Source organism: Homarus americanus, unplaced genomic scaffold (genome assembly GCF_018991925.1).
Source record: "Homarus americanus isolate GMGI-L3 unplaced genomic scaffold, GMGI_Hamer_2.0 scaffold46583, whole genome shotgun sequence".
Taxonomy (NCBI): domain Eukaryota; kingdom Metazoa; phylum Arthropoda; class Malacostraca; order Decapoda; family Nephropidae; genus Homarus; species Homarus americanus.
Window position 1 is genome coordinate 3,406,060 of NW_024731675.1, and position 14,974 is coordinate 3,421,033.

The following is a 14,974-nucleotide window of genomic DNA, read 5'->3' on the forward strand; positions in this document are numbered from 1 at the left end:
ACAGTCCCTTCACTTAGTGCGTTTACAGGGTTTGTCATATACCCAGGTACAGCCCTTCAATTAGTGCGTTTAAGGGTCGTCATATAGCCTTGGTACAGTCCCTTCACTAGTGCGTTTTACAGGGCTCGTCATATAAAATATTTCACAAATCATATCATTGAAATATTTGTTTTAATATTGTTTTACTTTGATTCTATAGTTTGTTTACTATTGTCAGTTTCTTTCTGTCTGAATGTAAACAAACAGGCTGCCAAACTGCACAAAAACCTCAACAAGCACTGAAACGCACTAGTGAAGGGATCTGTAATTGGCTATATGACGAGCCCTGTAAACACACTAGTGAAGGGGACTGTACCAAGTTAAGGGCGATGGCCCTGTAAACGCATTAGTGAAGGGACTGTACCTAGGCTATATGGACGAGCCCTTGTAAAAGCACTAGTGAAGGGACTTACCTAGGTTATATGACGAGCCCCTGTAAACGCACTAGTGAAGGGACGTACCTCAGGGTTATATGACGAGCCCTGTAAAACGCACGCTATGGAAGGGGACTGTACTTGGGTTATATGACAGGCCCCTGTAACGCACTAGTGAAGGGGACTGTACTTAGCGGTATGACGAGCCTGAAACGCACTAGTGAAGGGACTGTAGCGATTATATGACGAGGCCCTGTAAACGCATTAGTGAAGGGACTGTACTTTAAAGCAGGCGAGATGCTCCTGTAAACGCACTAGTGAAGGGGACTGTACCTAGGCTATATGACGAGCCCCTGTAAACGCATTAGTGAAGGGGACTGTACCTAGGCTATATGACGAGCCCCTGTAAACGCACTAGTGAAGGGGACTGTACCTAGGCTATATGACGAGCCCCTGTAAACGCACTAGTGAAGGGGACTGGACACTGTCGAACACCTAGGCATGATGGATGTGAGAATAAGCAGAATGGGGCTTGTGATCTAGGCACGATTTCAGATTTTTCGTTTATTTTTTCAGATTGCACAGTTGCTTATAGCGTTCGAGAAGTTTACGGCGAGAGTGTACTATGTCTTTCTCGAGTGACCAGACCAACAGCCATACAGTAAGAGGATTCATGGAGTCCAACTGCGAATAGTTTTATGTTTTGAATTTCCAGTCCTCTTATGAGAAATTAATTAAGGCTTCCCACTCCACGAGCAGTCATATGCATCGCTTCACCAAGTCTTCTCACGAACAGGCATATGTCTGGCTTTGAGATATTATGAGGCACAGTGTCTGGTATCATTAGTTCCCTTTAGGAATAGCCATATCGCTAGGATTACTAGTTCCAAGGGAAATCCATGTGGCTAGGGTTACTAGCTCCCATTGAAAGCCATATGTTTAACCTTAATAAGTCAACGGAGGAAAGGCTGCCTGAGTTTTTCTACGGAAAGCCATAAATCTTGACTGCAACTGCCTTTTCCAGTAAATAGCCATATATCCCTTGGGGTCAGCCTTGTTCTTATGTCACCTGACTGATCCATTGTTATTGAAGCATATATTGAAACAGTTTATTTAGCCGAAAAAACACAGATACAGAGTCTCGATAATAATAACAACATCGACATAGCTGAGCCTACAGAGAGTTTGAGCCTATCTCTCTATATTTTTCAAGGAACAACCGACAGCCATATGTCTAGATATTTGTAGTCAAGCCCAGAAAAAACAAAACAGTGTCTAAACCCGAGTGAATTGCACCCCAGAACAGCCATATGTCTCAGTACTGGTTCACCGCAGACATAAAAATTCTAATTCTCTCGTAAAGCAGAAAGTGAAACGAACTTGTAAAGGTGAAGCTTGAACCACTATACGGTATCCCAGTCTAGCTCGCTGAGGTGCTGGTACTACCGGTGCTGTATGGTGCTCTCTGGTGCTGTGTGGTGCTGTATGGTGCTGTATGGGGCACCCAACTGCCCCATACAGCACCATACTGCCCCATACAGCACCATACAGTACCATATAGCATCATACAGCACCATAAAGCGTTAGCCAGCATACCTGTACCTTAATTGATGGTATGGCATTAGGACAGTCCCTTGGAAACCGTTGTGGAGCTTAACCTCATGATGAATGATGTGATAACTCCGAAAACAGTTGTGAATGACCAATTTTCTGAGGCATGTACTAGAGTGGACACTGTGTTTGACCAATATGTACAAACCCCATTAAGGGAGGAACACATAGCAAGTGAGAAGCAGGTAGAAGTAAAGGCATCAAGCAATAGGTGGAGAGCAGTGACCAGAATATTGATGACGGTAAGATTTATTGGTCTGGGTTGAAAACAAAACAAACCGTGCAACGTTTTTCAGCACAGAGTTTCCAACTCGTTATAATACATTCCTAAACAAAGAGATGTTTCTAAGTGGTGGTTTCACAGATAAAAACAAAATATAGGCTTCTACTGACAAGGATTTATCTGCCCTCAGCTGTAGTCATGAAGGGACAGACACTCGTATCCCCACTTCACGCTGATGAAGCCAAGAATTCTGAATTTTAATAACTTAACATTATTGTCCGTGACACTGATGTACTGGTCCTTCTTGTAGCTCATACGGTATGTCCAATCTTTGTCAACATGTATGGGTGCAGGCTAGGGCAGCAAAGAAGACGTGGTATATTCCAGTACATATGATGGAGATTAGCGATGCTGGCTGCAGGGGAAGCTTGGCTGCATTCCATTCATTAACAGGATCTAATACGACGAGCCAGTTTGCAGGCATTGGAAAACAAACTGCTTGGAATCTCTTTATCAAGCACCCGGAGTGTCTTAGGCATTTATGAGAAGACGACTTTCCTACCGAATCAGTCCCGAGAGATGATGAGACATTTGTTTATAAATTGTGCGACTCCTGCACTTTACACCACACACCACCAACCAAAGATGCTCTGCGTCTGCATATAAGAAGAGATCCATTTTCAGACGTTACTGACGAAGGAATCCTTAAACCAAGACTCCTCAGTTCAAGACCAATATCAGCTGCAGGTTTAGAGGTGACACCTTGCAACTTCCCCCCCCCCCTCCCCTCGGTGGAATGTGTTCGTGTGCTCGCTTGGCTCTGCCCTGTACAGGAGTTTGGTCATGTAAAGACTGTGGCAGGAATCCCAGTATGCTCAAGTAACTGTGATAGTCTGGCCAATGCAACAAATCCACCAACAGTTTTGATAGTTTTAATGTGTTGTAATTATTGAAAACATTATATATTATGGCCTCCCATATTGTGTTATTGCGTATTTAAATGTGTACTTTAGATTAACTCTGGGTTAGTTGGGTGGTTTTTCTAAATGACAGCCTGCAATCTAAATGTTTCACAAAATTATAATCCAACTACACTGTCAGCTTTCTGGGTAAAGAGAGTTAGGTTAGTTTAGGTTTCGGGATAGTAACTATTTTACTACTGGATACATATATTGGTGTTAATTGAATGCATTTGTAATTAATTTTATAACACTCGATGATTTACGAGTGGGAAAAACTGAACCGAATTTGGCAACGTGGTGGCTTAATAAGATAACATAATTCTCCACGGTAAAAAGAATCTCAGACTCAACTGTTCCCACCAGATGTATAAATGTTTGGACAGTTTGCCGATAACAAGTGAGAACCGCACGAATGCTGTGTACACGCTTTTTGTTCCTAACCGTTACTTACTCATCTTTTATAGCTCTGAGCGCTCTCCAATATGTAATGGTATTTCTTAATTTCTCTTTAGGATTCGGGGCTCAATTTTGTAGGAACTTAGATACACTGGTCGATCCTTTATGTTGTATAATAGTCTACAGTATTACTTTCATAGTGATGGCGTGTCACAGTTGTTGGTTTATCATTTTCCCTGATACGCAATATTTCCAAAGTTACATAACTTGAACTCAAACTACACGACTGCCACTATAATGTATTAAACCGGAAACACCACTTTTTTTCGCTATCGCCTGAAGACCGGGTTGCGTTAACTTTATAATTTTTGTGTACTAGGTGTTTTGATTAGTTTCTCTCCCAAGCAGCAGTTATTTTAGCAAGTTCTGGGAATTTTCTTGTATATATTGATGTATTACCTATGTAAGAATTTTCTAAAATGTATTGTATCATTTTTGTTATGAAATACTTACGTATTTTTAGCATCGATCACAGTAGTAGAACGTTCTAGACCAGTGGTTCTCAACCTTGTTTGCCCCATGCACCATATGTCAGAATGTCATTCCACCCTCCTTTCCAAGATTGTCTGCCTCAAAAAGTGCATTCCAAATAATATGCATATAATACTGAAAATCCTTTATTTTTTCCATATTAGTACATATACATTTACAATTTTACATGGATTATTTTTATAGTGGAGTTTTACAAATTAAATGCCAATTGAAAATGTTGATGGATTTATAAAACTTGAATAAAAGTAAAATAGTTTTTTTATATTTATAATGAATTACTTAACAGACCAAACTGAAGCATAATGCAATAAACAAAAAGTTCAATAGAATACCAGGATATTGTAAATTTATAATTAATTTTATTCAGATGAAGATTACAGTCAATGAGAAACCTGTGATTGTTTTTTCTTCGCCAATTCTGGGATACGCGGAGGAGTGCTTGAAAGGGCACAACGCAGGTCATTTTCTACCTCTAATCTACTACGTTGCTTCGTTTTAATTTGCAACAGAGTTTAAAAGTCTGACTCACAAAGATATGTCGACACAAACGGAAGCAATGCACGGATAGCTCTTTCTGCCACTTTTGGGTAGGAATCGCACATCAAGGGCCAAAATTCTGTGATTGATTTCTCATCGAACATATCTCTTGCTCCCGAATCAGTTTCCCCCTCCCCCCCTGAAAACCTGAATTCCTCCCCTGGGGGGAATTCCCCCCTGGTTGAGAACCCCTGTTCTAGAACTTCCCAGACTATCTCGCGTTCCGACCTGAAGCGCCTGGATGGTGCTAGGATGTTCTCTAGGTATCGTCTGTCATCAGGCATCGTGTTTAATCAGCCATTTCATGTAATGACTGGTCAACTTGTGTAATGTAAATAATTTTAATCTAATTTAACCTAACAAAACCAATTGTATACTATGTTTATCAAGCCCTAGCCTACCATAACTTAACTGAACATTAGATTAGTTAAGTTAGTCGTGGTTAGGTTAGAATAGGTTAGGTTAGAACTTAAACTAACCAAAACTGGTTTTGGCTAACCTAACGAATCAATGTTAGGTTAAGTTAGGCGAGGATAGTTTAGGTAAGGATAGGATAAACTAGGTTTGGATAGGTTATAATTAGATTAAGTTAGTTTACATTACACAATATGACTAGTCATTTACTGTATATACTGCCCAAAGTGTGAAGTACACGCCTGGAGACAGCTAAAAAATAATTGTAGTGCAAGTATTGTGTTGTGATCAATATAAAGTGAAAAGACTCAGTAATTGTACGCTGGTATATTGGAAATGAGAAGCCCGATGGCAAAGACATACTCTGTGAACATTGTTGTGGAGATTTAGTGATTGTTAGAGACTACAGTTAACAAGTATGTTTCTGTGACCTGGTGGAAATCTAGTGGTAAGTCGACACTTGTGATTTATCTCGTGGTGGGACGCTGGTAAGAGCGAAAGGGGTTTATAACATTATGGTAAATGAGTTGTGTAACTTGTACTGTCGTAAATATTCTGATGTGTTCTTAATTTACCGGTAAAATGAAGACACTGAAAGAGAAAATATATAAGTATTAACATTTATTTGTTGTATTAGTATAACTTTGTAATAAAACAACAGTAGCGATCATTTTAATCCACTTATTTGTATATATAACAATTCATTTTAATCCAATAGTCTGATTTCGGGGAAATTTTGAGGAACAAGAAAAAACAGCGAGATTCCCTGACCCAGACCAAACTGTTCCTTTACCCAAACTTCACATTTGTTGCAATAATATATCAAGTCAATAAAATAGTCATTATTTGATCAACTTCTAATACGTGTTACTGGTGTATATAGCACAAACAATATATCTGTTTATATTTAGATTACGTTATAACGGTTTCGAGACAAAACTAACCAGAAGTGGTAACTGTCAAATGTAAACGATGTAAACATTGGACCAAACAATCAGCTGCCACTTCTGGTTAGTTACCCAGCCAACTCAGATTGTCAACATGGCTGCTATCATGCTCAGTTTTGGTTAAGTTAGGTTAGGCTAGGTTAGAGTTAGGCCGTTTTGGTCACAGGGTGGGGCCGCTTTGGTCACAGGGTGGGTCCGTTTTGGTTAGAGTGGGGCCGTTCTGGTTTGGGCCGTTTTCGACTGGGGCCGTTTTCTCCTGCTACCCGTTATAACTGCTTCATACTAATACAATCAGAAATTGTTGATCTTTTATTCTATATTAAACAATGTTACATAAATATAGCCCAGGAAACATATCAATAAATCTGTAATTAAAAGGAACATATGTTTTCAGAGCACTACAGACAACACACAATGAAATAATAAGAGACAAAATAAGATGTTCAATTGTTCATTATTTTCTTCTTTCAAAATTAACACAAATAATTGTTACATAAATCGGTGATACTTGTGTTAAAATTTATTGACCCAACAAAAATCTTTAGTAACTCGTAATATAAAAACAATGTAACTTGCTACGATGTTTCAATTAAAAGTCAACAGCATTTTGGCCTTAATTTCTGCGCCATAGTAGTAATAAAGTCGTTTGATGTATCTTTCTGTATCTGATTAGTTAATTTCCCACTTAAACGGGGAAAATAACGCATCTTCTTTCAATACAGTCTCATTCCATAGAAGCTAACTGTATGTATTCATTTCTATACATTAGATTTGCACTTAAATATCCAGTTAGGGAGAAAAATGATGCACCGACCTCACCCAGGGTCTCGTGCTCGCAAATTTACCTGGCAACACTTGAAGGAAGGAAGGCTGTATGTAAAGGAGATTGTGATTGGTGGATTTATTTTCGGCTGTATCGCTGTCAGGATAAATGTTAAACAATCCAAAAGTAGCATTTTTACAATAATAAATTATTCACGTGAGGTCCCTCATAACACCATCTGTGAGGGAGTTACTACATCACGTGGTCCCTCATAACACCATCTGTGAGGGAGTTACTACATCACGTGGTCCCTCATAACACCATCTGTGAGGGAGTTACTACATTACGTGGTTCCTCATAACACCATCTGTGAGGGAGTTACTACACCACGTGGTCCCTCATAACACCATCTGTGAGGGAGTTACTACACCACGTGGTCCCTCATAACACCATCTGTGAGGGAACTACTACACCACGTGAGGTCCCTCATAACACCATCTGTGAGGGAATTACTACACCACGTGGTCCCTCATAACACCATCTGTGAGGGAGTTACTACATTACGTGGTCCCTCATAATACCATCTGTGAGGGAATTACTACACTACGTGAGGTCCCTCATAACACCATCTGTGAGGGAATTACTACACCACGTGGTCCCTCATAACACCATCTGTGAGGGAGTTACTACACCACGTGAGGTCCCTCATAACACCATCTGTGAGGGAATTACTACACCACGTGGTCCCTCATAACACCATCTGTGAGGGAATTACTACACCACGTGAGGTCCCTCATAACACCATCTGAGGGAACTACTACACCACGTGAGGTTCCTCCTAACACCATCTGTGAGGGAGTTACTACACTACGTGTTTGCTGTTCAACACCTACATTAATCTGTATGTTCACTGTATGTTCCTTCACCTTTCTCTAATGAAGGCTTTTGTTAAACCACCAATGTATGTAATAAGTCATTTATGCCCAATGTATATTTTTAGCCTTCGGGCTGCAGAACTTTTTCAATAAACCGTCAATTATTATTATCAGATACAATGTCGTGACTGACAAGTGAGTCTACTACAGCGTCTTCTCTCTAACTTACGTCAAGATATATTATGTAATGCTCACATTGTAAAGACAATAAAATTCCTTCATGAAACACTCAATTAGATGTGGAACATACTGTATATTCTTGAAATTTGATGTGAGAATCTCGTGGCAGCCCTGGTTGTAGCTGCGGTGCCAATTCATTGATATAATTTCTTCTTTATTTAAGCAAATATACGAATATTTGGAAACTTGTCATGATCTTAAATAACGATGAATAGTTTATTATTGTAAAAATGCTACTTTTGGATTGCTTAATATTTATCCTGACAGCGATACAGCCGAAAATAAATTCACCAATCACAATCACCTTTACCTACAGCCTTCCTTCCTTCAAGTATTGCCAGGTAAAATTGCGAGCACAAGACCCTGGGTGGGGTCGGTGCATATTTGGCTGACTGTACCTTAAAAGGGTCCGAGCACTGGTCTCAGGCTGTAGGAAGAGTCAATATGTAAACTAATATGCAATGTTTTAGCCTCCTTGCGGCTTCTGCTCCACCCGCCAATGAGAGTGCACGGTTTGGCGAGTGACATTTGTTTAGAACAGATGGCGCGGCGAAACTGGCGAGAAGACGAGCTGACAGACGTAGCTCAGAAACCGGAGAGAGCGGGTGTGTGTGTGTAGTGCTGCGCCTGCCTAAAAGTTGACTGACTCCATGTTGAAGTTCTTCCTGTAGTGCTACAAAGTTTAGCGACATACAGTAGATACGATTTTGTTGTAATGTAAATTATACTTTGCAAGTGACGGAGTAGAATTAGCGATTGTGGGTAAACAATAACGAGGAAAAAATAAAAAAACTTTAGGTAATTTACATAGTGAACTGAAAAGGCACGAGAAAAACGTAAACAAAAAAGGTTGTAATTGAAACAGCAATCATATAAATTGTAATCGTGACGAGTGTAGACGCTGTGAAACAATCCCTTCCTGGCTGCTTGTGTGGACTCAATCAACCAACCCTTCATGGTATTAGCCAGTCAGCTACTTTGTTTACACGCCTGTGGACCCCAGTTTCCAGACATAACATCAAACTTGTTGTAGTGATTTGTGATTAAACTTAACCTTAATGAACCTAAAGTATCCTTAGAAATGGACAATTGGATGTAGACGAATTGAGATGGATAACAATGATAGAATGACCTAAGTTATAAATTCTCCCACGATTCTCTGAAAAATTGTGACTAAATATAAAATTAAAATACAAGAAATAATCAGGTAGTGAAGATGTGTGTGACTTGTACTGTGGAGAATTGCGAAAGAAAGTTTGCTGTTTTGTGTTAAGAAAATTCAAGTTGTTAAGTGGAATTCTGTACAAAACTTAGTGGCAGAACGATTATGACATACAGACCTTTACCGCGTGAAAAAGGGTCATGTTGGTATCTCGTCAATTGAACCAATAAACCTGAAACAAGAGGCGAGGATAATATAAATGTAATAATAATACTTGCATTGTAAAGTAAATGAAGCATTTTATACCCCGATGTTGCGATGTTACCCACCAGACACTAGATATAAGAACGACTTTAATTCAGAAACTGTGCATTGTAAACTTAGATCGAAGACTAACCACTTGGTGTTATTTATAAAACTACAATAGAAGGGAAAACATAGATTAAAATTACTTAAAAAAAAAATCTAGTAGTGATTTAGAACCAAATAAAGTGTAAGGAATAATTGAATAAATGCAGTATGTAGACTTTCGAAGTAATATGACGGGCGACAGTGAGTCATGATAACTAAGACAAACATTATCCCCGTGACCAATAAGTAAAGTAACTACAGTACATGACAAAAGTATGTGAAACGATAATACTCCGAAGACAATCCAACAGAGCATGACTATAAAGCATGTGATTCAACTTAATTACTAAGAATAAATCCTCGATCCCAAATTTAGAATATTAGTTACGAACGTTATACTCACTGCTGCTAGTAAACGACGGGACACTACCTCAGCGAAGATGGATCCAAAGGAGTGGTTCAACCTTCGTCAGATCTACCGCGCCAGACTGTCGGCCGCCTCCTCCAAGATGGATTCGAAGATCACCCTCGCATGCTTAAAACAAGGTATGTACTGGTGTTTGTAGGTTAGGTTAGGTTAGTGGACTCATTGTAGGATTGGTGTCTATTGGGAGTGTTAACAAGGATGATTAGATTCTATTGTGATTGTAACTCATTAAGGCTGGGGGCACATTCTTATTGTAACTTGCTAGGAAGGAGTCTGATCATTGACCACCGTACTGATGCTGCTGATGTTAGTGGAAATTGTAATTGTTGTGTTATAAGTATTGTATTGTGTTCCTCAGGTTATGTTGATTATGTCACCAAGTAAATGTGGGTGGTGGTGTTGAGAGCTGTATGAGATGATTCTTAATGCTTATATTTAATTTGCTGAGGGTGAGACTTACGTACGTGTTTTGGTAATATCACGAGCAAGAAATGAATAGTATCATCAGTAACATAACTACCTTCATCTTACCCAACTAAATAAGGGTGTAGTTTGATCGTGTTGTAATATTAAACAACGCCTAAAATAATAATGAGTAAATTTTACCCTATTTGAAATATTTTCGTTAAGTTATAGCGAAAACAAAAACTGTTCCATATTTGAGACAACCGTAGTTAAGTGTTACGGCTTAACCCGACGATCATCCTTGACATCAACAAGTGTCTTACTACTAACGCTGGGAAAAGTGTGAAGCAAACTGTTCCCTGTCTTTATCTTCATCATGGTAAACCGACACGATCTCCCACGCAATATTTATTCTTGTAAATGTGTAAAATTATCTTAAACTTTTCTTACGGAGTCGTCTCAGTTGTGCTAAGAGCCCTCTTGCTGTTTGCCCGGGGGGGACAGTGTGGTTACAGCGCATTGCATTTAGCTTACTGTACTGTGGTGGATTATCCATTAAGGGAATGCCCAGGGTTGCACTATTTTGTATTTGTTGTGAGACCCGAGTCCTGGTACCACACTCATGAGACTTAGGAGGATGAACATAGAAACTAGGTTCATTATATTCATATATTCAAACAGACATCAAACACATCAACAATGTCAATCTTTTACTGGATAGGTCAGCAGTTCCCCAGGGCCCAGATTCACTCACGGGTTACCAACATCATAGTGCTTAAGGAGTTCATATCTCCAGTGATGGTGTGATTCCCTTAAGATTTATGAAGTCCACAGCTCGATTTAAATGGCTGACTTTTCCACGTAACTTATTGTGACTCGGGAGGTCTCGTAAGCTTCTGCAAGGCGGAAGTAAGACAGTTTTCTCTACTATAGAACCCGTATCAAAACACACACAGATGCTAGACGTACTTTAAGCGTCACTAGTGAAGATGGAACTAATGACTGGATAATAATGGAGGACAGTGGTTAGCCTGTGACCTAAACAACTAGGGGTGGTAAAAACGCTTAATTTGTCTTTCCTTGATAATTGTGGTAGTTTTTGGCCGTAAACCACTTATCCATTACCTCACTAACTGAAGGCTAAAGGGAGATAAGAGTTTCCAAATTCGCCATTAGCAAAGCTCCTATATAGACCACTGTTGGCACATGTAAATGAGTCATGGGTACTTCTTGTATACTTGGCAGCATAGCTTGTTATAACACTATGTTATATATAAACTCAAAGTAGACAATAACTACTAAATATTTAAATCTTATGTAATACAAGAAGATTCAACAAACCTATGCCGAAGCCATCTACTTATTAATGCCCAGCTCACCATGTGTGATGCGTCAAGTTCTTAGATCTCTCCCCTTCCTCACCTGAACACCCAAAACTACACCAACACATTAAACATCGAAAACAAGAATATTTATTTTTCATGCAACATTTTAGTTTATATTTTTATAGATGTTATAAAAAATAAAAAGTTGCTAAAACTTCATTGAGTTTGTTGTTATAAGTTTTTATGTGTTGGGGATGTGTGATGCTGTGTTGGGGATGTGCGGTGCTGTGTTGGGGATGTGTGATGCTGTGTTGGGGATATGTGGTGCTGCGTTGGGGATGTGTGGTGCTGTGTTGGGGATGTGTGATGCTGTGTTGGGGATGTGTGATGCTGTGTTGGGGATGTGTGGTGCTGTGTTGGGGATGTGTGGTGCTGTGTTGGGGTGTGTGGTGTGTGTGAGGATGTGTGATGCTGTGTTGGGGATGTGTGATGCTGTGTTGGGGATGTGTGGTGCTGTGTTGGGGATGTGTGATGCTGTGTTGGGGATGTGTGATGCTGTGTTGGGGATGCTGTGTTGGGGATGTGTGCTGTGCTGTGTGATGGGGATGTGTGGTGCTGTGATGGGGATGTGATGCTGTGTTGGGGATGTGTGGTGCTGTGATGGGGATGTGTGGTGCTGTGTTGGGGATGTGTGATGCTGTGTTGGGGATGTGTGATGCTGTGTTGGGGATGTGTGGTGCTGTGATGGGGATGTGTGGTGCTGTGTTGGGGATGTGTGATGCTGTGATGGGGATAGGTGATGCTGTGTTGGGGATGCTGTGATGCTGTGTTGGGGATGTGCAATGCTGTGTTGGGGATGCTGTGATGCTGTGTTGGGATGTGTGGTGCTGTGTTGGGGATGTGGTGCTGTGTTGGGGATGTGTGATGCTGTGTTGGGGATGTGTGATGCTGTGTTGGGGATGTGTGGTGCTGTGTTGGGGATGTGTGATGCTGTGTTGGGGATGTGTGATGCTGTGTTGGGGATGTGTGATGCTGTGTTGGGGATGTGTGGTGCTGTGTTGGGGATGTGTGGTGATGTGTTGAGGAAGTGTGGTGATGTGTTGAGGAAGTGTGGTGATGTGTTAAATGTATCTCCTTGCTCTGTTAGAGAGCTGTATCACCACCAATATTTATCACCAACCTGTCACCAGTGTGTCACCAATCTGTGTCACTGGAGGGCTGGACAAGCTGTGTGGTGCCCAAGGGGGAGGGGAGGGGAGGGGGGGGGGGCAGCTTGTCTTACCGGGAATTATCTTGACTTATCTGGAATTGAAAGTGTTCGTAAGTGTTGGAGGAAACTGTTGGAGTGTGTTGGAGGAAAGTGTTGAGAGGAAAGTGCTGGTGGCAAGTATTGGAGGAAAGTGCTGGAGTGTATTGGTGGAGAGATTTGGAGGAAAATGTTGGAGGGTGTTGGTGGAAAGTGTTGAGAGGAGTGTTGGAGGAAACTGATGGAGTGTATTGGTGGTTGGAGTGTTGGAGGAGTGTGTTGGTGGAGAGTTTTGAAAGGAAAGTGTTGGAGTGTGTTGGTGGTTGGAGTGTTGGAGGTGCTATATTAGAATGAGTGGTCCTATGTTGGGGATGTGTGGTGCTGTGTTGGGGATGTGTGATGCTGTGTTGGGGATGTGTGATGCTGTTGGGGATGTGTGATGCTGTTGGGGATGTGTGATGCTGTGTTGCTGATGTGTGATTGCTGTGTTGGGGATGTGTGGTGCTGTGTTGGGGATGTGTGGTGCTGTGTTGGGGATGTGTGGTGATGCTGTGGTGGGGATGTGTGGTGCTGTGTTGGGGATGTGTGGTGATGCTGTGGTGGGGATGTGTGGTGCTGTGTTGGGGATGTGTGGTGATGCTGTGGTGGGGATGTGTGGTGCTGTGTTGGGGATGTGTGATGCTGTATTGGGGATGTGTGGTGCTGTATTGGAATGTGTGACGCCTATGCTGGGGAAAAAAGCATAACTTATTATTCTCAATTTTGACTTGGATACATAGTCTGTATCTGCGTTGAGTAAAGTTTAAGTCATAATTAGTTTAGATATTAAAATAAACCTTTCCATTTGTCTAGTATATTGGTCACGTCACATGAAACACTTAATAGCTCAATTATTTCATCAGTGTCAACCAGGTAATGTTTCAGTAGAGATAGCAGCGTCAGAGCAAACAGTGAACTTGGTGTTTCCTATCAGTGTCTGTGGTACTTTAACGGAGGCCGAATCCCCACTTCAAGGTCTTGGAGTCTCCTTTTGTAGTTTTAACCCACAGCTGAGGGTGAGAGGATGCGTCTACTTACGGATTTAGTTTTCGTTTTCCCTCAAAAATAAAAGGTGTAAGAGAGAGGCAGACTCAAATGTTTAAAATATTCCTTAATGACCATCACTTTGTTCTCAATCCTTCGTTAATTATTTTCCAGTTGTCGATGTTTTCTGCAACAAGATTTCTCCTTTATCGTTCTCACAGTATTACTATAGTAAACTTTCAACGTTCCTTCTGTCTACACTTTACAGTTCCCTCATCTTTCTGAGGCATTTGGTTTAAACGGAACTTCTTACTTGCGTGACTGTCTGTCTGTAGCTCTTGTTATTTATGCATATCTTGAAGTTATAATTTATGTTATCAGTCACACCGCTGAAATTACGTGAAGCAGGAGATTACTTCTCAATATATATTTAAAAACAAAAGCTCTGTGTTGATCTTTATGATGTAAGACTATGGCAGCGGTTTTTAAGAGTTTCAGTGTCCAGGTTCTTTCTGGGAATATATAAGGTTCATATAAGTGGCTTTATGCATCTCGGTAAACAGGTGGACCTCATGAGACAGACGTTAGGACGGAATGAATCGACCTGTTGTCTGTGATCTCTGTAGAAATGTCGCCCTAGAATATAACTAATGGGGTTGTTTCAATACTCCCCCTCCTCTCTCTCTTTCTCTCTCTCTCTCTTAGCCTGCACGGGTCTCCCCCCTCCCACCCTCTCCCCCCTGGAAGTTTGCACACACCAGGAATATTCACAGAGTTGAAATTCCCTTCTCCCCCTTCCTCCCTTCTCCCCCTTCCTCCCTCCCTCTCCCCGCTTACTCACCCTACCTGAACACTGCTCACACTCTCAGCACTTCTGTTATGCACTGAAAGCAGATGTCGATGTCAGTTACTGTCGGTAGCAGATGGCTCTTCCTTACTCTCTGTATCCCTTTATCAATATTTCTCTCTAACTCTCTCGTTCTCACTCTTTATCTGTTTAAATATCCATGTTTTTTTCTCTCTCTATGTCTTCCTCTATTTATCATCTATCTGTCTGTCTCTCTCCATGAAGCAATGTTTTGATGCTTTGATAAGAATTTAC

At 40.8% G+C, this 14,974-nt stretch overlaps 1 protein-coding gene across 1 annotated transcript in view; it reads left to right on the forward strand.

The window, feature by feature from the left end:
• Window positions 1-8,487: 8,487 nt before the first annotated feature.
• The window catches only part of LOC121867803, a gene marked incomplete in the record, with an annotated part of 83,735 nt that continues 77,248 nt past the window's right edge, over window positions 8,488-14,974 (forward strand). The window contains 1 exon segment of the mRNA XM_042367928.1: window positions 8,488-9,992. Coding sequence (XP_042223862.1) covers window positions 9,887-9,992 — 106 coding nt within the window.